The 21,846-nt window shown below is 50.9% G+C and overlaps 4 protein-coding genes across 8 annotated transcripts in view; 2 read left to right on the top strand and 2 right to left on the bottom strand.

Moving 5' to 3' along the window:
* Positions 1 to 21,846, top strand: part of LOC309380190 (lysozyme C-3-like) — a 138,520-nt gene that overhangs the window by 31,141 nt on the left and 85,533 nt on the right. The gene's annotated exons all lie outside the window — the stretch shown is intronic.
* Positions 1,036 to 2,985, top strand: MRPL17 (mitochondrial ribosomal protein L17). Its single transcript, XM_081930063.1, has 3 exons — positions 1,036 to 1,238; positions 1,885 to 1,953; positions 2,039 to 2,985. Exons 1-3 carry the CDS (start codon positions 1,065 to 1,067, stop codon positions 2,321 to 2,323), a joined length of 528 nt encoding a protein of 175 aa, XP_081786189.1. The 5' UTR covers positions 1,036 to 1,064; the 3' UTR covers positions 2,324 to 2,985.
* On the bottom strand, positions 2,407 to 14,510 carry ARHGEF39 (Rho guanine nucleotide exchange factor 39). Of its 5 annotated transcripts, none has more exons than XM_081929965.1 (11): positions 14,446 to 14,501; positions 11,707 to 11,798; positions 11,264 to 11,412; positions 9,886 to 9,980; positions 7,906 to 8,026; positions 7,506 to 7,624; positions 7,239 to 7,309; positions 6,946 to 7,074; positions 5,053 to 5,282; positions 4,551 to 4,639; positions 2,407 to 4,458 (listed from the first exon to the last, which is right to left on the bottom strand). In XM_081929965.1, the coding sequence occupies exons 3-11, from the start codon at positions 11,399 to 11,401 to the stop codon at positions 4,425 to 4,427; spliced, it is 1,026 nt and encodes a 341-aa protein (XP_081786091.1). In that variant the 5' UTR covers positions 11,402 to 11,412; positions 11,707 to 11,798; positions 14,446 to 14,501; the 3' UTR covers positions 2,407 to 4,424. The 5 variants fall into 5 exon arrangements, with proteins under 5 accessions (XP_081786091.1, XP_081786092.1, XP_081786093.1 ...); XM_081929966.1 differs by lacking the exon at positions 14,446 to 14,501 and adding an exon at positions 13,768 to 13,786; XM_081929967.1 differs by lacking the exon at positions 11,707 to 11,798 and having other exon boundaries at positions 14,446 to 14,510.
* LOC309380115 (uncharacterized protein) lies at positions 5,290 to 20,807 on the bottom strand. The gene is made up of 2 exons (XM_081929945.1): positions 20,767 to 20,807; positions 5,290 to 6,575 (listed from the first exon to the last, which is right to left on the bottom strand). The coding sequence occupies exon 2, from the start codon at positions 6,532 to 6,534 to the stop codon at positions 5,425 to 5,427; it is 1,110 nt and encodes a 369-aa protein (XP_081786071.1). The 5' UTR covers positions 6,535 to 6,575; positions 20,767 to 20,807; the 3' UTR covers positions 5,290 to 5,424.

Below are 21,846 nucleotides of genomic sequence, written 5' to 3'. Positions count from 1 at the left end.
TCTCCTTGTGCCCTCCATCTTTCCCAACATCAGGGTCATTTCCAGGGAGTCTTCTCTTCTCCTGAGGTGGCCAAAGTATTGGAGCCTCGGCTTCAGGATCTGTCCTTCCAGTGAGCACCCAGGGCTGATTTCCTTCAGAATGGAGAGGTTTGGTCTTCTTGCAGTCCATGGGACTCTCGAGAGTCTTCTCCTGCACCAGAATTCAAAAGCATCCATTCTTCAGCGATCGGCCTTCTTTATGGTCCAGCTCTCACTTCCATACATCACTACTGGGAAAACCAGAGCTTGAACTATACGGACCTTTATTGGCAAGGTGATGTCTCTGCTTTTTGGCTTGGGCATAAGGTAAAGGTACCCCTGCCCGTACGGGCCAGTCTTGACAGACTCTGAGGTTGTGCGCCCATCTCACTCAAGAGGCCAGGGGCCAGCGCTGTCCGGAGACACTTCCGGGTCACGTGGCCAGCGTGACGAAGCTGCTCTGGCGAGCCAGCACCAGCACAGCATACGGTAACGCCGTTTACCTTCCCGCTGTAAAGCGGTCCCTATTTATCTACTTGCACTTAAGGGTGCTTTCATACTGCTAGGTGGGCAGGAGCTGGGACCAAAGAGGGGAGCTCACCCCGCCGCGGGGATTCGAACCGCCGACCATGCGATCGGCCAGTCCTAGGCACTGAGGTTTTACCCACAGCGCCACCCGCGTCCCCTTGGCTTGGGCATCGCCAGGATTTATTCTGGAGGGGAACAGGCATTGCACTGGGGCTTCAGAATCGAGCTCCTGCATCGCAACTGGTCGCGTATTCTCATGCATTTGCCGCCCGCTTGACCGGCAGAATCCTCAAAGCAGCCCGGGAAGCCGGCGGCGCCCTTTCCCCGGGCGAGGCCGAGCAGGAGGCCGGGCCCCGCCCCTTCCTCTCGCCGCGCCGCCTCGAGCCCTGACCTCAGGGGCGGGACTTCCGCCGCCGGGACACCGGCCAATGACAGCGAGGCCGGGCGGGTCCGCCTCCCTCTGGCCCGCGGGCCACGTGACCGAGGGCGCTTCCGGCTGGCCGCTCGGTGGCTCCGCGATGCGTCTCTCGGCGGCGGCGTGGATCAAGCATGGGCGCGTCTACCGGCGCCTCGGCCTGGGGCCCCGCTCGCGCCTCGACCTGCTGCGGAACCTCGTCACGGCCCTGGTGCGCCACGAGCGGATCGAGGCCCCTCGCGGGCGCGCCGACGAGATGCGCTTCTACGCCGAACACGTGAGAGGGGCGGGCGGGAGCGGTGCACGTCGGAACGCGAGAGCCTCGTAGACACGCGTCCAGGCGGGCGGGCGGGCAGGCGCGCAGCGGAGAAATGCCCGTGAAATGCCCTCTGCGTGCGCGCGGCCGTGAAAAAGCAAAGCCCTTCCTGGGGACCGTTAGCAAAATGAAACTGCCATGAGGCAAAGCTCTGGCGCGGCCGCGTCCTCAAAAGGGTTATTGCCGAGTTAGGAAAGGGGGCAGCGCCCCTCCCTTTCTCATAACAGTCCAACTTGTGGGCCTCTAGTGAAGCTGCAGGTTGGGAGATTCAGGGCAGGTGTACATCGTTCAACCTTGGAACTCCCTGCCACAGGAGGCAGTGATGGCCTGAATGGCTTTAAAAGGAGGACTGGGCAAAGTCCCCGATAGCTCCGAGCCGGGATGACTCTGCTGTTCCTCCACAGCTGGAGGCAGCAATGCTTGTGAATGCCGGAAACCACGTGAGGGGAGCGTTGCTGTTGTGGTCGAATCCTGCTTGCAGGTTTCCCATTGGGGGCACCTGGTTTGCCAGTGTGAGAACAGGAGGCTGGACTACATGAACCCCCTTTGGCCGGATCTAGTAGGCTGTTCTTACCTTGACATCCTCTCCTCTCTCTCCTCCCTTCAGCTGATCAACTATGCCAAGCGTGGGGACACGGACCCCCAAGCAATGCGCATGGCCGACTTCTGGTTGACGGTGAGGCTGCGTCCCTTCTGGGGGGGAGGGTCTCCTGCCAGCTCTGCCCCCACTGAGCCCCCCTCTTTTGCCTCCCCCACCCCAGGAGAAGGATCTCCTGCACAAGCTCTTCAAGGTGCTGGCTCCTCGCTTCCAGGCACACTCCAGCAACTACACACGCCTGCTGCGGATCCCCAACCGGGAGAACCTGGACCGTGCTGAGATGGCCGTCATTGAGTACAAGGGGAACCCGTTCCCGCCCCTCCTGCGCCCAAAGCGCGACAGCGAGAAGACGCTGGTGAATCAGCTGCTGAAGGGCTTCCGGGAGGATGCACTGAGGGCGGCGGAAGCTCCACTCCAGGGGAGCCCATCTGAGGGCACGGCAGTGTAGACAGAAGGACAGACACCACTTCTTGCCCTGCTCCTCTCACTTGGAAGCCTGCCTACGGCCTCACCTTGATGTTGGGGAGAGGAGCTGCATTTCTTTGGGTTTTTTGGGACCACCTCCCTGCTTTCATCTACTTTGCTATGCAGGTTACTAGTTTTCTCTTGGGACTGGAAACTTGAAAAAAGAGCAGCTCTCTTACCATCATGCACACAGAAATAAACGACAGCAGCCGTGGGGCAAATGCCTTGGTTTCTCTCAATTCTCTTTGTGCTGCTTGCAGCCGAGTGATGGTGCTTGGTGACATATCTGGCCTGCGGTGGCACCAGCGGAGCCAGGAGCAGGTGACTTACTAGGTGGTTGAGTTGGGGAGGGAGAAAACCTTATGCTGGAGTGCTCTCGCAATTTAAGACAGCCATTCTCAAACTTGTGTCCCCAGATGCCATAATCACTATTTAGCAGAACCAGTGGTCAGGGATGATGGGAGTTATAGTGCAACATCTGGGGACACAAGCTTGAGAAAGGCTGCTTTAGGAACACAAAAGTGCCGCCTAGCAACTGGAGCCACTGTTTGAAAACCAACCTTTGCATTTAACTAGTAACTTCCACTGGATCATTTCTGTAAATCCCAGATCTCCCCTCTCATTAAACGTCTTTTATTAAAAGAAGTACATCGCTTTGCTTTTTCATTTATTTTGCCCCAACATCAGAAAGAGCTTGCTGACAGTAAGAGCTGTTTGACAGTGGCACAGATTCCCTCGTGAGGTTAGGATCTGTCCTTCCTTGGAGGTTTTAAAGCAGAGATTGGGTGACCATCTGCCAGGGACTCTGTAACTCTCGATTCCTACATTGCAGGGGGTTGGACTAGATGACTTTTGGGGTCCCTTCCAACTCTACAGTTAAATGGTTCTATGACATTTTAAACAACTCACATTGCTACATTTCCAGCTGAGGTTAAAAGATAGGTTTTAATACACCAAAATCTCAAAGAAAGTATATTAAAGCTACACAAAACTTGAACACAAAAACCATAATCTCAAAATATATTTTGTGATGGCAATGTAAAAATGGTTATCATTGCAATTATAAATGTCAGGAGTGAGTAGAACATACTTCAGTTAAACTTGACAAGCCAATTCTTTGTGGAAGCTGTTGCCTTATGGAGATGCATTTTACTTGGGTGGTCACACAGAGGGCAAGTAGAGAGAGGAGGGGCAGCTTCCCGTCTCCTGAGAAACCTTGGGCTGCATTGTGTCCAATCCCAGGACCACAGATATCCCTTGGCAGAGAAGCGGAGGGCATCCTTAAGAACAGGAACTTACTAAAGTTGCTTAAGGCCAGCGTGAAGAACCCTTTTCTCTTGGGGTCTCCCCTTTTCCGCCTTGCTGAGGGACGCAGGTTCCTGACCTCTGGCTTAAGACATCACAGTGCTTGCTGACATCACAGACTTTAATCACTTTGCGGAGACCACAGTGTACCTCAGATTCTTCAAGGGATTTTGTTTCTTAATAGTAGAGAATAAACAGGGAGCAGCAGCTGCACAGGATACACCACTCAGAGGCATCATGCCTTCACCATCTTCATCATGCCAAACGGACCCACGGGGGGTTTTGGCCCCAGAAGCAGTCTAATGTTAAGAATTCTAAAAGGATTGTCATTTTTTTTACAGTCATGAAGGTAAAATGCAGATTTTAAAAGGTCACAGCTTGTTCAAGCCAAGGGAAACTTGCAGCTTTTGTTCCCAGCCATCTTGGAGTGAGACTGCTGATGCAGCTCAAGCCAGATGGACGTTTTGCTCCTTCACCTGACTATGCTTAAGGCTCAGGTGCCTCTGCAGCCTGAATAGGCAGAGTGGCCTTGCAGGTAGCAGCTCCAATGAACAGGCCAATTCTGGACATCTTGCGGGTCTCCAGGTAGAGTCAAGGGGAAGCAAAAGCAAGGATGGGCCAGTGCTAGGTCAGGTTGGGCCTTGGGCTGCGGCTTCCAAAGAAGGGAAATGGTGGCTTTGGTAACCAGTGGTTTCTATGTAGCCCGCACAGCCGTTGGCACCCACTGGCCTGGTCCTGGCTTGTCCAGCCCCAGCAGGAGGGGCCCCTGTGCAGGTCCTCTATTCAGCAGGAGGGGAGTCCACCTGCAGCTGCCTGTAGATGGAAAGGGAAGGAGGTGAATTCTGGATCTCAAAAAACACAAGCCTAGCAATGTCTCCACAGCAGAGGGGCAGGGTGTAGCCTACCTGACAGCAGTCAACAAGGTCTGGTGCCATTCATGGAAGTCCTCCTGATTACACGACATCAGCAGCAACGTCCTGTGGGGGAAGGAGACCTGGAAGAAGGGAAGCATTGCTGGGAGATGGCAAGCTCTTGGGCTAAGGCAGGAGGTTGGGCCACAGAAATGGCCCAGGGAAAGGTGGTCCAGGACTTCCTTCTCAAGGCAGCCCATGACGGGGGGGGGGTGCTTGGAGGCCTGCCAGAAGCCCTTTGTGGCAGAGCAGCAGCCCCCCATCCCCACCCATTTCTTGGACCTTTGGGTGTTTGTTCCTGTGTGCGCACACAAACACACACCCCAGCAGCTCCCCTTTGTTGTTAAGCTTGTTGCCTCTCTGCCCCTTGCACCTGCCCTGATGCTGCTGCCACAGGATTTACCCAGCAGGCCAGGTGTGGACCCCCCAAGTGAGGTGGTCGGGACAAGGGCTTCCTACACCAAGGCAGAATTTGCTGGGTTTGGGAAGAACTTACACTGAGCAGCCCCCCTTGGCTCTGCGTGTGACCGAAGACTTTCTGCACCGTGCCATGCCTGAGAGGGAGAACGGCCTGGCAGGCAAACTTGTGTGCGTTCCAGGGGTGGAGCGGGTGGCAGGGCTTGGTCACCAGCAAGATGTCGGAGAAGAGGAAGAACATCCGGCGCTGCAGCTCCTCCCCCTTCGGGGGCACCACCGATAGCCAGCCTTCCCGGAGAAACCAGCGCCCTGTGACAAAATGTGGGGCCACAGAGGCCAATTGGGGTGTTGGGACTGCTGGAGTCAGGCAACCTCCCCAGACCCACTGAGGGCGGCAGCTCCCTGACAGGCTGGGACCCTGTTGGGCCTGTAAGCTGCTCTCATGGCCTTTTCAGCCATCAATGCATGGCTCTGTCTTGATGAGACTCTGCCCTCTTTCTCCCCAGCATGGAGGAGGTTTGCTGCTGTCACACCGGAGGAATCTGCTGAGATTACCAGGCTCCCCTACTTCACAGGGTGGTTGTGAGGATAAAAGGGGGACAGGGAGAACCATGTATGTCGCCTTGTATTCCTTGGAGAAAAGGTGGAACACAAAGGCAAAACCAACAATAGCCAGAGCACAGGTTGACTTGCACAGCAGCCCTTCTAGGGCGGCATAAGGGCTTCTCACTCCCGACTGGCCCTTGCAGGGACCTGGTGACCCTTCGCCTGAGTATCTTTCCCTGTCTCTTGGGTTTCCCTCCAGCTTTTCATCTGTGACAAAACTGGCTAGGAGGTCCTTAGCCACAGAGAACAGGGAGAGGAAGGACAAGGGAAAGGGGCAAGCCCACCCACCCCTATGCACTGGGGTGGATAAAGCCTGGAGGTGGGAGCCGCAAGGCTGCAGAGCAGCCCTGTGCACGCAGGATGTGGCTGCGGGTGCCCCACTGCCAGCCTGGAAAGCCCTTTCATGGTAAGAGAACCAAAGCGAAGGTTTGTAAGTCACAACAAAGAAAAGCCCAAAATAGTCTTGCGTTCTGAGGCTGGCATGTGAGTCACCCATAGAGTAGGAGTTGCCAGCATCCCTAACATGGAATCCTAGGACTGTAGAGTTGGAAGGCACCCAGCCATCTAGTCCAGCCCCTGAAATGCAGGAGTCACAGCTGCCTGAAGCTTCCTGAGCAATGCTGGATTGAGGAGCATCCCAAACCTGCAAATCCACGGGGAGCTCCTCTGTCCTCAGCGGCGTAGCAACCGGACATTGGCTGTGCTGCCTTGCAGCACCAGTACCAGGAACCAACTCCTGTGCCACCCTGCAGTTCCAAAGCTGCCCTTCAGAGCCCCCCCCCCATGACGCCCTGTGGTCCACCCAATGCAACTTGTGCTCTATGCCCAATGCAATGCCCCTCTCCTTGTGCTGATGGTGGGACTCTGTCGCTAAGGGCTGCTCCATGGCTGCTTGTCTTGTGAGGAGCTGAGCATCATCCTTGACGCTGTTGCTCTTGCCTAGCTCAAAGGCCATTCCATTTCAGGTGAGGCGACTGCTCTCCCCACTGAATTATCCTTTTAAACTAAGCAGCAAAGCATTGGGAGAATTGCCTTAATCAGTGCAGAAGGAGGAAGTGGAATGATGGAGTCCAGGCAGAGGAAATGGGGGCTGAGCAAGGACGAGAAATGGGAGGTGGGAGTCTTTGGGGTGGAATCGCCAAAGACCACTCTGGCTCTAGCAAATGATCTCTGCTCCAGTTGCCAGAAATGTCCAGCCCCAGGAGCTGCCCGTCAGCTGCATCCCAGAGCAACAGAAGCATGAACCCACAGCGTCCTGTACAGACACGTTTGAGGAGCAAAGATAGGTGGTTTACCCAGCCGAAGGGTGGCTTCTTTGCTGCCTGCCCTGCCTCCTTGTCTCCTGTTACCAAAGCAGAGGACCCACCTGGAGCCAGAATCCGGGTCTTCTGTCCCTTAAGCAGCTTCTGAACCCGGCGCATCTGGTTGGCATTGTCACGGCAACGAGATATTTCCTGGACTCGGTGATATGCCTCAGAGACAGACTTCAGAACTCCTGCAAGGACCACAACACCACCTGAGACAAGGCACACACCCACACCCAGGGGAAGTAGTTTGGAGCCTCTGTGGCTCAAGGGAGTTAATATTATTTACTTGATTCCTCTGCCCCCGCCCTTCAGCAAGTCCCCCCGGCTGCTCACAGAAAAGTTAATATCCTACCTGTCAGCTGCTTAAAGTCAGAGCTTTCTGGGTGGGTATTTCCTACCAAATCCTTCAGCAAGTGCCTGTACCTGCCAAAGAGAGGGGGCACTGTCAGATGGGGTGGGGAAGGAGGGGCAGGTGCACGCCTTCCGGCTCAGCCCTCCAGCAGCCTCCTCCCTGGGGCTGAGGGGGTGCAGCCAGGCTGTGGAGCCCCAGTGGGGCCAGCTGAGCAGCCCCTCCCAGATGCGATGAGCACAGCATCCTCCTGCAGAGGCGGCCACCTACCGAGAGAGCCTCTGGAGGGGCAGCGGGAGCAGCTGTTCCAGGCAAAGGCCCCCAAACTCTGGCCGGGACTCCTGGAGCTTCTTGAAGCGGGAAAAGGGTTTGTTCTTCCGCACCTGCCTCTGGAAGGGCAAGAGAGGAGAAGCAGGAGTCACGAGCTGACCTGCCACCCACTCCCCACCCCAGGGCATCACAGAATTGTAGAGATGGAGGGGCTCCAAGAGGCATCTAGCCCCGCCCCCTGCAAGGCAGGAATCACAGCTAAAACATCACTGACACGGCTTGATCAGCAAAGGGCAGGAAAAGGCTCCAGGCCTGGGGGGGGGGGCTGTGTGCCCAGAGCAGCGACCTGCAAGATTCCTGCTCAAAGGGTGTGACAGGGACAGAAAAAGGAAACAGGTACCTCCAGGGTGCTCTGGGCCTTTCCCAGGTTTTCAGCATAGCAGACGTAGAGAACCAGCTGGTGGCAGAAACCCTCCAAGCCAAGCCCCAAGCGGCCTCCCTCCAGATGGAAAAGCAGAGTCCTGGGTGCAAAGCGGGAGAGGCTCCTTGAATCAAGAAGTTTGTGAGGGGCAATGCCACTTTACCCGTATTGCCTCACACTGGCGCTCCCCCTTGCTCCCCCCTCCCCAGCCTCCATAAGGGGCTATATGAGAGGTGGGTGCAGGACTATCCACGACACTTGTGGTTAGTGGCATATCCTGCCTTGCAGGAGATATCCTGCCTTGGAGGGGAGCTCACAGGGATTCAGAGGTAGGCTCTGTTCTGCACCAAGGGGGGGGGTCGGGTTTGATATCTCAACACAGGACAAAGCTTCCTCCTGTCCAAAGGAATACTATTCAGCTGTAGATGTCAGGACGATTCACAACATAAAAACACAAATACATAATAAAAATATGAGCAAAACCAAACCAATAATCCATGTTTCCACATTTAAAAGAGCACCAGGTGTCAATCAGTCAAAGGCCTGGTTGAAGAGGGACGTTTTCACCTGGCGCCTAAAGGTGTATAATGAAGGTGCCAGCCGAACCTCCCTGGGGAGAGCATTCCACAAATGGGAAGCCACTGCAGAAAAGACCCGTTTTTGTGTTGCCACCATCTGGACCTCTCATGGAGGAGGCGCACAAGGAGGTACACTCAGTGGATGATCTCAGGATCTGGGTAGGTTCATATGGAATATTTTCAGCACATTGTTCACATGTGAGTTTTGCACAGTGCTAAAATTAGGGCTGGGCGATCTCTGGTTTTCAACATCAGGCTATATCAGCAGCTAACCATCGTGATATACTGGTATCTCATGATGTCTGAAATAAGGCGGGGTGGCTGGGCTGTGGCAGGAGGGAAGCTTTTTGCTGCATGATCTCCATGCTCTTTCTTAGAGCACCAGGTTGTCCTTCCCAACAATGTGCACAATCGAGGCGCCTGGGCTGGGTAGGATGGGAGGGAGCAGAAGAAGTGACCAGGAGAAGGAAGGAAGGAAGGAAGGAAGGAAGGAAGGAAGGAAGGAAGGAAGGAAGGAAGGAAGGAAGGATCGCACCTCCTGGGCTGGAAGAGCTCTTTGCCATCCTTCCCAGCCACATGCAGGATCACATCACCTAGGCTGAGGGTGCTGGGCTGGCAGCACTCAGCTGTCCTTCCCAGCACAATTGTGGTGCCTCGGCTGGAAGGAAGGAAGGAAGGAAGGAAGGAAGGAAGGAAGGAAGGAAGGAAGGAAGGAAGGCAGGCAGTGGTGTTTCTTAAAGCACCAACACTGCAATTAAGGGGAGGTGCTGAGGCTGACTTCTCAAATTTTTCACAATTATATTGCCCTCTGGAATTTTGAAGGCCGTTTACAGTGAATTGCTGGGTCAAATATTGCAATGTGGGCTTCAAACCGGATTTGAACTATGTATTGGTACATCGCACAGGCCTAGCTAAGATGTTGTCCCAAAGGCCAAAATCCAGCCAGGGGCAGCGGTTGCCCCAAATATCTGAGGAGACAACTTACTCCCCCAATTTCCTTTACAGATCCATGTCTGTCATTTGAGAGCCTGCTCTAGTCCACACATATCAGGTTGAGAGGCAGCATTGTGGTTCTTGCAAAGAGGACTTCCAAGTGCCTGTTTAGTCTGATTGAAATAAAATCTGAAAATTTAAGAGGGTGCAATCGCCTCCATCATAAAGCTAACCCCTAAACCCAGCTCCCATTTACCCCCACCCATATTAAACAGTCAGGAGGTGTCTCAGTGTACTGAGGTCCTGTAAGTTTGGAAAATGTGGGCTACAGAACCAGACAGGATACAGAGCAGGAAGTTAGAGGAAAACTCTCAGAGCCCACTGCCACCACCCAACAGACCCATGCTACCCCACCCATCAACAAAGGCTCCCGCGGTGGGTCCCTTACCGGCTGGCAGAGCAGATGGCCTCCAAGCACCCGAAGATAGCCTCCTGATCCGCTGGCTTCAAGGTCCCTTTGGCCTTCAGGATGGCCACAAAGTACTAACAAGAGACATGCAAAGCAGTTACTCCTCCCCAGATCCAAAGACTTTTCTAACTAACCTAACCCTTGACTGGATATATGCATGTTCAGGTCACAATCAAGGGGGAACATTGCTACATACTGTAAATGACGGCATCCTACAGCAGTTGGTGATCTGACTGACCAGAGGGGTGACTATGCTGGACTTCATCTTGAAGTGGGGCCCACAGCTTGGTGTGAGATGTGCTGTTGAACCAACCAGTGACATCAGCCAGAGTGCTGCCCAACGTTAAGTGGGCAATTGTCAAGAAAGTATGGCACCTTTACATTGGACTTCAAAAGAGATAACTACCCAAAAGCGAGGAGTCTGGTAAGAAGGAAGTTGAACAAGAAAATGATGGTGGCCAGATTTACCCAGAATGCTTGTGGGTCGTTCAAAGCCACAGCAATAGCAGTTCAGTTAGAACACAGTAGAGGGCAGAAAGGCCTCCTTTAGAAAATGGAAGGCCTGTCCAAACAAGGACCACAAAAAGGAAAGTCAACTTGGGCCAAAGAAATGCAAGCAGACAATCAGGGATGCAAGGGGGGGAGGGGAATACGAAAGAAAGAGAATTTGAAGAGCCAACTGCTAGAAGCAAAGGCCCACAAAACCATTTCAATACATTATTGTACGGCCAACCAATGAAGCGGAGTGTTGGAAGACTCAAAGCTAGAAAAAAGGAAACCCTTCTTCATACTGATGTATCACAATGTCTGAAATAAGGATGGAACTATGTAGAGGTGAACAGTAGGGTTGGGAGATATCTGGTTTTCAACACTGTGATATATCACCAGCTAAACAAAGCAATATACTGACATATCCCCATGTCTGAAATAAGGATGGGGCTTTCTAGAAGCATTGGCTGCCTTCACAGTTTCCCCCACATTGTGATTTTTGCATTATGGTTCACAATATATCGCCAAGTCAAAATTTATGAAACCGTTATCATGATATGGACATGCTCTGCTTATGTTCTTAGGAGCCCTGCCAGAACCAAGAGAAGGCTGCAGTGCTCAGGGCTTGATTGAGGGTGGTGAGAATCTGCCTTCTCCTTTCTGCTCCTCCTTCCTCTGGTCTCTCTCCCTGCACCATTTGGCTGCTAACAGCAACAAAGAAAAAGCAGCACATCACTGAAAAAAGTGAGCCAGGAAGCCGGCTCAGCTTGCTCCTTCAAGAAAGAGCTGGGAGCAGAATGGCACCCTTAGTCCTGCACAGTATCTGAGCTCAGAGAAAGGCCCAGGGCCCTGCAGCCCAGCTTCTCACCGTGGCTACCAAGCCCAGCTGCTCCAGGTACTGCTGCTCTGTTTCCACCAGTTCCTTAGCCGTCCGACAGCGCTTCCTCTCCCACCGGGCTCTCTGCTCCTCCACCGGGTGGCAGCTGCTCCCAAGGGTGCTGGTCATTGTGTGTTTTTCTTAGGGAGAAAAAGGGAAGCCTTGAAAAGAAAGTTGCTCCAGCCAGCCCATACTAAGGATCATTAGGAAAGGGACTGGGAATAAAACTTCAGATATGATAACAATGTCTGTATAGGAACTCTCTCCTAAGAGGAAATGCTGCAACATTAGGTACTTTCTAGTTTAGAGAAAAGGTAAGCAAAAGTGGGCAGGGCATGATAGAAGTTAAAAGATAATGCAAGGGATGGAGAACATAGGAAGAACCTGCAAAACCCACAAGCAGGACATGAGCACAACAGCAGGACTCTCCTCACCTGCAATTCCCAGCACCTGGTATTGTCAGAGCCCTACCACCTGCAGCCTTCCAGCTTGCTCCCCAGCGCTTCCTCCTTCCCTGATCTTAAGCCTGCACACGGTCAAGAGTAGGAGTCAGGGACAAATTGTGGACAAGATGGATTGTTTCAAGAAGTGGCAGAAAGATATTTCTAGATTTGTCTGGCAGGGCAAGAAGCCCAGAATAAAATTTAAGATATTAACTGATGCAAAGGAAAGGGGTGGATTTGCCCTGCCAGACTTTAAACTTTACTATGAATCAGCAGCATTCTGCTGGTTGAAAGACTGGCTGCTTCTTAAGAACACAGACATTTTGGATTTAGAAGGTTTTAACAATGTTTTTGGGTGGCATGCATATTTGTGGTATGACAAGGTTAAAGCACATAAAGCATTTAAAAACCATATTGTCAGGAAAGCACTGTTTAACGTTTGGATAAGGCATAAAGATCTATTGGAAAATAAAACCCCAAGGTGGTTGTCCCCAATGGAAGCAAAAGCTCAGAAAAAGCTCAATATGGAGGCCAAATGGCCGAAATATTGGGAAATTTTGGAACAAGAAGGAGATAGACTGAAAGTGCAGAGTTTTGAGAAACTAAAAAATAAAGTGTGAGATTGGCTTCATTACTATCAGATAATGGAGGCATATAATTTGGATAAGAAAATTGGCTTCCAGGTGGAAAAATCAAAATTAGAAACATAACTGTTAGAACCCAAAACTAAGATTTTATCAAAGATGTATAACTTGCTGCTGAAATGGAACACTCAGGATGAAACGGTTAAATCTGCTATGATTAAAAGGGCACAAGATGTTGGACATAACATTATGTTTGCTGACTGGGAACAGTTATGGACCACAGGTATGAAGTTTACTGCATGTAATGCCTTAAGAGAGAATATTATGAAAATGATTTACAGGTGGTACATGACCCCAGTCAAGCTTGCAAAAATTTATCATTTGCCCGATAATAAATGTTGGAAATGCAAAGAAAATGAAGGTACATTCTTTCACCTTTGGTGGACGTGCCCAAGGATTAAGGCTTTATGGGAAATGATTTACAATGAAATAAAAAATTTATTTAAATATACCTTCCTGAAGAAACCAGAGGCCTTTCTCCTGGGCATGGTCGGCCAATTGGTGCCAAAGAAGGATAGAACTTTCTTTATGTATGCTACAACAGCAGTCCTCATTGCAAAGTACTGGAAGACACAGGATCTACCCACTCTGGAAGAATGGCAGATGAAGATGATAGACTATATGGGACTAGCAGAAATGACCGGCAGAATCCGAGACCAGGGAGAAGAGTCAGCGGAAGAAGATTGGAAGAAATTTAAAGACTATTTACAGAAACACTGTAAAATTAATGAATGCTAGAATGATGTCGGATAGAAATTAAGTGGTTTCTAGCGGTAATATTTTAAGAGAATAGGGGGGGGGGAAAGGTTCAGAAGCAGGTTAAAACTTATTGATAAGGATTTGCTGAATTAACAATTTGAATTGGAATACAAAAAAGGGAGGTATGAGGAGGTCTGGGAATCAAGTTAATGGAAAGTAAGTTCTGGAAACTTTGTGTGTTTTTTAATTATTCTTACTTTTGTATTTTTGTAATTTTGTTATTTTTGATTTTTCTTTTTGTATTAATATTGAAAACCTTAATAAATATCTTATAAAAAAAAAAGAGTAGGAGTCAGGGACAAAGCTCCCGTATTATAATTTGGGGCCATCCATTGAAGCAGACTGCTGGAAGCCTCAGGACACACAAAAAGAACTTCGTCACATGGCACATAGTTACACTATGGAACTGGCTCTCACAGGAGGCAGTGATGGCCAGCAACTTTAATAGAGGATCAAAAGAGGATTAGACAGATTCCTGGAGGAGAGCTGGACTTTCTGTGGATACTATCCTTGATGACTGTGTTGCCCCTCCATGGTCAGAGGCACAGTTGCTGCCTTGCTTGCGGGCTTCTCATGAGCCACCTGGCAGCCCCTGTGAGAACAAGAGCAAGAGCAGGACTCTTAGGGGGCCCCTGAGCAGTGCAAGTACCTGATCCTTGGGTCTTCACCAGGCACTATGCAGAATCAGCACAAGCCAGTGTGCAGCCCTTTGGCACACAGCAGATGGAACCACAGTCCATTATTATTCAAAGCACTACCAATGAACATGGCATAATGCAGAATAACAGGGGGAAGAACATGGCTTGGGAGAAATGCCGGGCTGTGAGGTCCCCGCCTTGAGCTCGGAGGAAGCGCACCAGCCTTGCACGAGGCCCTGGCAGCAGCTTCCCCCGCCGGGCCAGAAGGCCCAGGCCAGCCCAGAAAGCCTTTCTCCGGAGGTTTGCGGCAACGCGGAACCGGGAGGCCTTGCTCCAAATCCAGTCAGCCACGAACCTCGAGGTGGGGGGCAGGGCGAGGCCAGGACCTTGAGCTCCTTGGGGGAAAGGAGCCACCAACCCCGCTCTTGCCCGGCTTCCCCGGGGTCCCCGGCAGCCCTTCGGAAATGGGGCCGCTTCCGGGGACCCCGAGAGCCCAGCCGACTCAGGTCTACTCGGAAGCAAGTCCGACTACAAGCGGAGTCCGCATGGCGGCTGCGTGGCGGGTGGCTTGGGGTGGGAAGCCCCCGAGGGAGCGGGAGAGCCGGGGGGCTGGGGGTCCCCGGCCCGGCCACGCTCAGCGGAACCAAGGGGGTCCGGGAAGCCCCCTGCCGGCCTCGCCGCTCCCCTACCTTGCTCCGTCCGGCGGCGCCCGCCAAGCGTTCAAACGGCCAGCTGGTCCGGCCCCTTCCGGGCGGGCGAGCGGGCGGGCGGGGCTGAGCTCGGGGGCGGACTCGGGGTCGCCCGAAGGGGAGAGCGGCTCTTGGTACACCCCTTCTCCGCCCCATAGGATTGCCCGGCAATGGTTCTTCTTTCTTTTTTAATCAGAACTGTATTCATAGACAAAACAAACAAAATTCCTTCCAGTAGCACCTTAAAGACCAACTAAGTTAGTTCTTGGTATGAGCTTTCGTGTGCATGCACACTTCTTCAACACGGCTACCTATCTGTAACTGTATTCATAGAATCCAGTTTGATGGGACCCGAGGGTCGCCTAGTCTAAGAGCCTGCAATGCCGGAATCTCAGCTGAAGGATTTCTTTCAGATGGCCATCTCTGCTTCAAAACCTCCCGGGAAGGAGAGTCCATCAGCTCCTGAGGGAGGGAGACTGGTCCACTGTCGAATAGCTAAAAGGTAAAGGACCCCTGGACAGTTAAGTCCAGGCAAAGGCGACTGGAGTTGCCACGATGCCACGTTTGTTCCCAGGCAGCTTTCCGGGTCATGTGGCCAGCAGGACTGAACCGCTTCTGGCCAACGGGACACGTGGCTGCCGTAGCAGCGCCTGGTATGCTTTCGAGCTGCTAGGTTGACTGAGATAGCTCCTTCTGTCAGAAAGTTCTTCCTGATGTTTCTTCAGGCTCTAGCTGATCAAGTCCTACACTGCAGAGCAGAAGAAAGAAAGCTTGCTCCCTCTTCCATGTGACTGCCCTTGAGATATTTGGAGATGTCTATCATATCTCCTCAGTCTCCTCTCCTCCAGGCTAAACATAGCCAGCTCCCTCAACCACTCCTCATAAGGCTTGGTTTTCAGACCCTTGATCATCTTGGTTGCCCTCCTCTGCACATGTTCCAGCTTGTCAATATCCTCCTTAAATTGAGGCTCCCAAAACAGGACACAGGACTCAGAATGTGGTCTGAGCAAAGCAGAATGGAGTGGTCCTATGACTTCTCTTGAACAGAATACTATACTTCTGTTGATGCAGCCTAGAACAGCATTCACTTTATTTGCTGCCGCATCACACTGCTGTGTGGTCCTAGATCCTTCTCACTACTAGTAAGCCTGGTGTCCCCCGTCCTATATTTGTGCATCTCATAGGAGCCAACTCCTACGGGCTGTGAGGGCTTTGGCCCCCACAATAAAATGTTTGAGGGGGCTGGGCCCCCCCAAATTTGATGGACATTCCTATTCAAATGGAGTGTGTGCACTGCATCATGTGATTGATTATGTGGGGCAGGCCTTACCTGGGCCCCTACAATATTTTATTCAGGTTGGCACCCCTGGTGCATCTGGTTCTTCCTGCCTTAGTGCAGGAACATTGGTCTCTGTTGAAACTCACTGTTAGTTTGCACCCAGTTCTCCAATCTGTAAAGGTCATCTTGAATCCTGATTCTGTCTTCTGCGGCATTGGCTACCCCTCCCAGTTTAGTGCCATCTGCAAATTTGATGAGCATCCCCTCAATTCCTTCATCCAAGTCATGTATAAAGATGTTAAACAACAACGGGCCTAGGAAACTCACAAGCAGAACCTGAGCAGTGGAGCCCCCTCCCCACCAGTGGGATTCTGGCATTCAGTAGCTTGAGAGCCTCCAGGCATTGCTGAGGTCCTCTGGAAAGGCCTGGAGTCAAGCAAGCTGCTGCCAAGTCAGCTTCCTCTCCTTCCTGACCTTCCCAAGGAGCAGAAGCAGGTCTTTCCTGCCCTCCTTCCTGGTTTCCAGCCCATCTCACCTTTGCTTTGTATTGATCTTCATCCTGCCTTATTGGCCAGCCCTTCCCTCTTCATAGGATCAAGGTTGCATCCAAATAAGATTCGTTTTTTGAAGGGGAAAAAAAACCAGGATTAAAAATAAATATATTGGCAATGCAGATTTATTTATTTAGCATTCCAATTTCTCTCTGCCCAGGGATGGTTGCAGCTGGCAGAGCCACGTGCCACTGATGCCACCCAGGCCTCCAATGATAAATGTGGGTCAAAGAGAAGCCCCAGGCTCCCCACCTGCTCTTTCAAAGGGAGCGCAGCCCTTTCCAGGACACGCTTTGCACCCAGTTCCAGGGCCTGAGAGCCGTCAGTCCACAACACCTCTGCCTTGTCAGCATTCAGTCACCGTTTATTGGCCCTCACCCAGATATACCTATGGCAGGTACAGGTACTGAACAGATAATGAAATGTCATTAAGGGGGGGGGACAAGTGGCAAACAAGCATTGCATAATACAGACACATGGATCCAATAAAATATGGAGTAACCTTTGATTTATTTTTATCTATTATACAAAATGTATATGCTGTTTAATTGTAACAAAACCTCTAAGTGGTTTACAATAAATCATTAAAGTCACTTCAGGCATTCAGGATCATTTTGCTATTTGTCCCTGTGGGGTCAGAGGCAGCTGCAAGTGTTGGGTCTCCTCCTCCTCTGCTTTCTTCCTTTGATCAGTAGCGTTTCTTAACCACCAACTGACCTCAGAGGCTGTTAACTGCATGGCAATGCTGAGAATGAACAAAATTAAGTAATTTTTGCAAGATAGCCTATTAGCCTAATGAAAATATTTTCAATGTGACAGGCTTTGACATTTTGTGTCATTTTATTTGAACCATTTCAGAAAATACTAAATTCCCTTGCTCAAAAGCATCTTTTACCACTGGGATCAGTGGAATGGTAGTTTTCTAAAATGTGCGATGCTTCTGGGCAATGGTGTTGCATCCATATTTGGCACCCAGAGAGCGCCAGGCCAACAGACGCCACCAGGCAGGCCAGCCCTCGCTGCCAATGCTGCTAGGCATGTGCAAACAGGTGTGGAGGGTTCACAGAGCCCATGCACCAGCTCAGCCCTGGGCACTGGAGCCAAGCGGGGGTCCTAGCCACCCATGCAGTGTGGCTGGGGATGTGGTGGCAAGGCCAAGCCGGGCTCCAGGGCTCAGAGACCCCCGGCAGCAGGCAGGGCAGGGGAGTGATCCTTGGGGGGGGGCTGGTCTGGCTTCCATCCTGTAAAAATCATGCGCCCAGGGCTCTGCTCCCACCCACGCCCACCCCACTACACCCATGCTTCTGCAGTTTGTGTGAAAATGGCAAGCATGCGGACGGATGGGTTATGCCAATCACATGTGCTCCTGGGTTCCTCACCAAAGACTCCTGAGTAAGCCATGGAATATGAGGAGGGGGCTCTGTTCCCCTTCCCAGCCAGGACTAGACCTTTGCTTTCTGATGTGGTTCCTTCTGACCAACAACCACTCTGGTCACTCTTCTGTCTTCAGCATGTCCTGGAACTGCAGGCAACCACCTCTTGCATTGCCACACAAGCTCAATGTCCCAGTAACTGCATCATTGCTTGCTTAGCTCCCTATTTTCTGTGCTTATAACCTATTTTCTTTGCTAAAGTGGTTATCTTTGTCCCCAGGGCTTTCTGAGCCTCTCTTCTAGGCCTTGAAATGCTGCTGAAAGGAGTGAGGTGGTGATGGACTTCAGGGGTGATCCTGGAAACTACAGGCTGCTCAGCTTAATGTATAACTTGAGAAAATTGGTGTAAAGTATTGTTAAGGATAAAATAACTAAGCACATAGAAGAACAAGCCCTACTGAAGCAAAGCCAGCATGGCTTCTGCAAGGGAAAGTCCTGTTCCATTAATCTATTTGGGTTATTTGGGAGTGTCAACAAGCATAAAGATAAAAGTGACCTGGCTGACATGGTGCACTTGGACTTTAAAAAAACCTTAAAAACTTTAAAAAACTTTCAACAAGCCAAAGACTTGTGAGTAAGCTTAGCAGCCACCGACTAAGAACCAATGAGGTCCCCTTGTAGATCAGGAATTCGTTGTTGCAGAAAGAAGAGAGTAGGAGCAGTGGCGAAGCTGCATGCCCTGGCACTGGGGGCAGAGTGCGCATCCTGGGGACGAGGTGCTGCCTGTGGGGCCGTGACACCAGGCGCGGTGTGGGGGGTGCGCAGCACGTGTCCGGGGGGGCTGCTGCGATGGTACCTCCCTCCCTGATGGTGCTGGTGTCGGTGCACTCCCCCTGCCCCCCTGTTCCTCTGCCAGTGAGTAGGAATAAATGGACACTACTCCAAATGGAGAGAAGCAAACAGTGGAGTCCCCAAAGGTAAAAGGTAAAGATAATAGACCACTGGACAGTTAAGTCCAGTCAAAGGCAACTATGGGGTGCAGTGCTCATCTCGCTTTTCAGGCTGAGGGAGCTGGCGTTTGTCCATAGACAGCTTTCCAGGTCATGTGACCAGCATGAGCAAATTGCTACTGGCACACGGAGGACTGTGACAAGTGACAGAGCGCATGGAAACTGGCGTGTGCTTTTTTACTTGTTCATAAATGAGTAACAGTACTGGAGTCCTGTGTCCAGTTCTGAGCAGCACATTTTAAGAAGGATAGTGACAAACTGGAAGGTGTGCAGAGGAGGGCGACCAAGATGATCAAGGGTCTAGACACCAAGCATTATAGGAGCAGTTTAAAGAGCTGGGTATGTTTAGCCTTGAAAAGAGGAGACACAACAGCCATCTTCAAATATCTGAAGGGCTGTCACATGGAAGTTGGAATGAGTTTGTTTTCTGCTGTTCTGGAGGGTATAACTCACCAATGGATTCAAGGCACAATAAAGGAGGTTCCAACTAAACAGGAAAAACTTTCTGATGGTAATAGCTGTTCAGCAGTGGAACAGACTCCCTCAGGAGATTGTGGACTCTCCTTCCTTGGAGGTTTCTAAGCACATGTTGGATGATCAGCTGCCAGGTAGGGCAGAAGTAAGTGGCCAGGTTGCTCACTGAGGCAGGTTAATCTACCTCTCATTTAAATCAGAACCAGTGAAAGTCTGTGTGAGTGTCTGGAGGCGGTTGGAGGATGGATGGCGGCTAACAGAATGAAGTTGAATCCCAGCAAGACAGAAGACTGTTTCTAAGGGGCAGGGGACTCCCTGGTCCTGAATGGTATAACTGTGTCCTTGAAGTACCAGGTGTGCAGCCTGGGGGTCATTTTGGACTCACAGCTGTCCACGGAGGCACAGGTCAATTCTGTGTCTAGGGCAGCTGTCTATCAGCTGGCTGAGACCCCACCTGCCTGCAGACTATCTCTCCAGAGTGGTGCATGCTTTGGTTATCTCCTGTTTGGACTACTGCAATGCGCTCTACGTGGGGGTCCCTTTGAAGGTGACCTGGAAACTACAATTAATCCAGAATGTGGCAGCTAGACTGGTGACTGGAAGTGGCTGTCAGGACCATATAACACTGGTCCTAAAGGATCTTCACTGCCTCACAGGACTTTTCTGAGCACAGTTCAACGTGTTGATGCTGACCTTTAAATCCCTAAATGGTCTCAGCCCTATATACTTGAACGAGTGTCTCCACCCCCATCTTCCAGCCCAGACACTGAGGTCCAGCTCTGACGATCTTCTGGCAGTTCCCTCACTGAGAGAAGTGAAGTTACAGGGAACCAGGCAGAAGACCTTCTCAGCAATGACACCTTTCCTGTGGAATGGCCTCCCATCAGATGTCAAGGAGATAAAAGAGCTACACAACTTTTAGAAGACATCTGAAGGCATCCCTGTATCAGGAAGTTCTTAATGTTTGACATTTTATCATTGTTTTTATGTGTTGAAAGCCAACCAGAGTGGTTAGGGCAATCCAGCCAGATGGGCAGGCTATAAATTATTATTAGTAGTATGAAGAAGAAGAAGAAGAAGAAGAAGAAGAAGAAGAAGAAGAAGAAGGAGGAGGAGGAGGAGGAGGAGGAGGAGGAGGAGGAGGAGGAGGAGGAGGAGGAGGAGGAGGAGGAGGAGGAGGAGGTAACACCTGGCTTGAGAGCAGTACATGTGAAAAGGATCTAGGAGTCTTGGTTGACCACAAACTTGACATGAGCCAACAGTGTGACGCGGCAGCTAAAAAAGCCAATGCAATTCTGGGCTGCATCAATAGGAGTATAGCATCTAGATCAAGGGAAGTAATAGTGCCACTGTATTCTGCTCTGGTCAGACCTCACCTGGAGTACTGTGTCCAGTTCTGGGCACCACAGTTCAAGAAGGACACTGACAAACTGGAACGTGTCCAGAGGAGGGCAACCAAAATGGTCAAAGGCCTGGAAACGATGCCTTATGAGAAACGGTTAAGGGAGCTGGGCAATGTTTAGCCTGGAGAAGAGGAGGTTAAGGGGTGATATGATAGCCATGTTCAAATATATAAAAGGATGTCACATAGAGGAGGGAGAAAGGTTGTTTTCTGCTGCTCCAGAGAAGCGGACATGGAGCAATGGATCCAAACTACAAGAAAGAAGATTCCACCTAAACATTAGGAAGAACTTCCTGACAGTAAGAGCTGTTCGATAGTGGAATTTGCTGCCAAGGAGTGTGGTGGAGTCTCCTTCTTTGGAGGTCTTGAAGCAGAGGCTTGAAAATCATATGTCAGGAGTGCTCTGATGGTGTTTCCTGCTTGGCAGGGGTTGGACTCAATGGCCCTTGTGGTCTCTTCCAACTCTATGATTCGAAGAAGAAGAAGAAGAAGACGACAAATCGTGGCCTGACTGCACTGGTTGCCAATTACCGTAGTTTCTGGGACCAATGCAAAGTGCTGGTTTTGACCTGTAAAGCCGTAAGCAGCTCAGGAGCACAATACATCAAGGACGGCCCTTCCCCCATGTGTACCCACCCAGACCCTGCAATCATCATCAGAGCCCTTCTTTGTGTGCCTCCTCTATGCAAAGTCTGGAGGGTGGCAACACATGAATGAACCTTTTGCAGTGGCTCCCATTTGTGGAATACTCCTCCTAGGGAGGTTTGCCTGGCACCTTCGTTACATGTTGTTAGATACCAGGTGAAAACTTTCCTCTATGATCAGGCCTTTAGCTTTTAAGTATCTGTGGTCTTTTAGAACTGGGTGGGACATTTTTAATGGTTTTCTCTTTCCTCTTGGTTTCTAAGGGTTTGGTGTTTTGTTTTTTTTTGGTTGGTTCGTTGGTAAGTTGCTTTGAACAAGATAAAGTTACTAACAAGTTTAATAAATAATAATAATAATAATAATAATAATAATAATAATAATAATAATGTGTAGTATGTGAAAACCAAAAGTTTATCTTAGGATTGATATGACGACAAATTCCAGGGAGTGGGGTGGGCAGTATTTATCTATGCAAGAGAAGACAACAAAGGGTCTTATGCCACAACAAACCTTAGTCTTCAAGCTCCAACAAGACTCTAGTTAGTGAGAGGTAGAGATTCTGCATGATTTGCACTCCAAAATATGGAGGTGTGGCAGCATTCACAGGTGAACATTCTCACCTGCCCTCTTGCATTGGGATGTGGCCACCTTCCCTCTTACACCATTT

The sequence above is a fragment of the Podarcis melisellensis genome (genome assembly GCF_964234715.1).
Source record: "Podarcis melisellensis genome assembly, chromosome: 11".
NCBI classification, from domain to species: Eukaryota; Metazoa; Chordata; class Lepidosauria; order Squamata; family Lacertidae; genus Podarcis; species Podarcis melisellensis.
This window is presented reverse-complemented; position numbering and strand designations above follow the sequence as displayed.

Excerpts from the sequence above, each read along its gene's own strand:
- LOC309380115 (XM_081929945.1), bottom strand. The coding sequence starts at position 6,534 with ATGGCCTTTGAGCTAGGCAAGAGCAACAGCGTCAAGGATGATGCTCAG.
- MRPL17 (XM_081930063.1), top strand. The coding sequence starts at position 1,065 with ATGCGTCTCTCGGCGGCGGCGTGGATCAAGCATGGGCGCGTCTACCGG. Across the intron at positions 1,239-1,884 it reads TGCGCTTCTACGCCGAACAC|CTGATCAACTATGCCAAGCG; the intron begins GTGAGAGGGGCG and ends TCCTCCCTTCAG. Across the intron at positions 1,954-2,038 it reads TGGCCGACTTCTGGTTGACG|GAGAAGGATCTCCTGCACAA; the intron begins GTGAGGCTGCGT and ends CCCCCACCCCAG.
- ARHGEF39 (XM_081929967.1), bottom strand. The coding sequence starts at position 11,401 with ATGACCAGCACCCTTGGGAGCAGCTGCCACCCGGTGGAGGAGCAGAGA. Across the intron at positions 8,027-9,885 it reads GCCATCTGCTCTGCCAGCCG|GACTCTGCTTTTCCATCTGG; the intron begins GTAAGGGACCCA and ends CTTTGCACCCAG. Across the intron at positions 5,283-6,945 it reads GACCCGGATTCTGGCTCCAG|GGCGCTGGTTTCTCCGGGAA; the intron begins GTGGGTCCTCTG and ends ATTTTGTCACAG.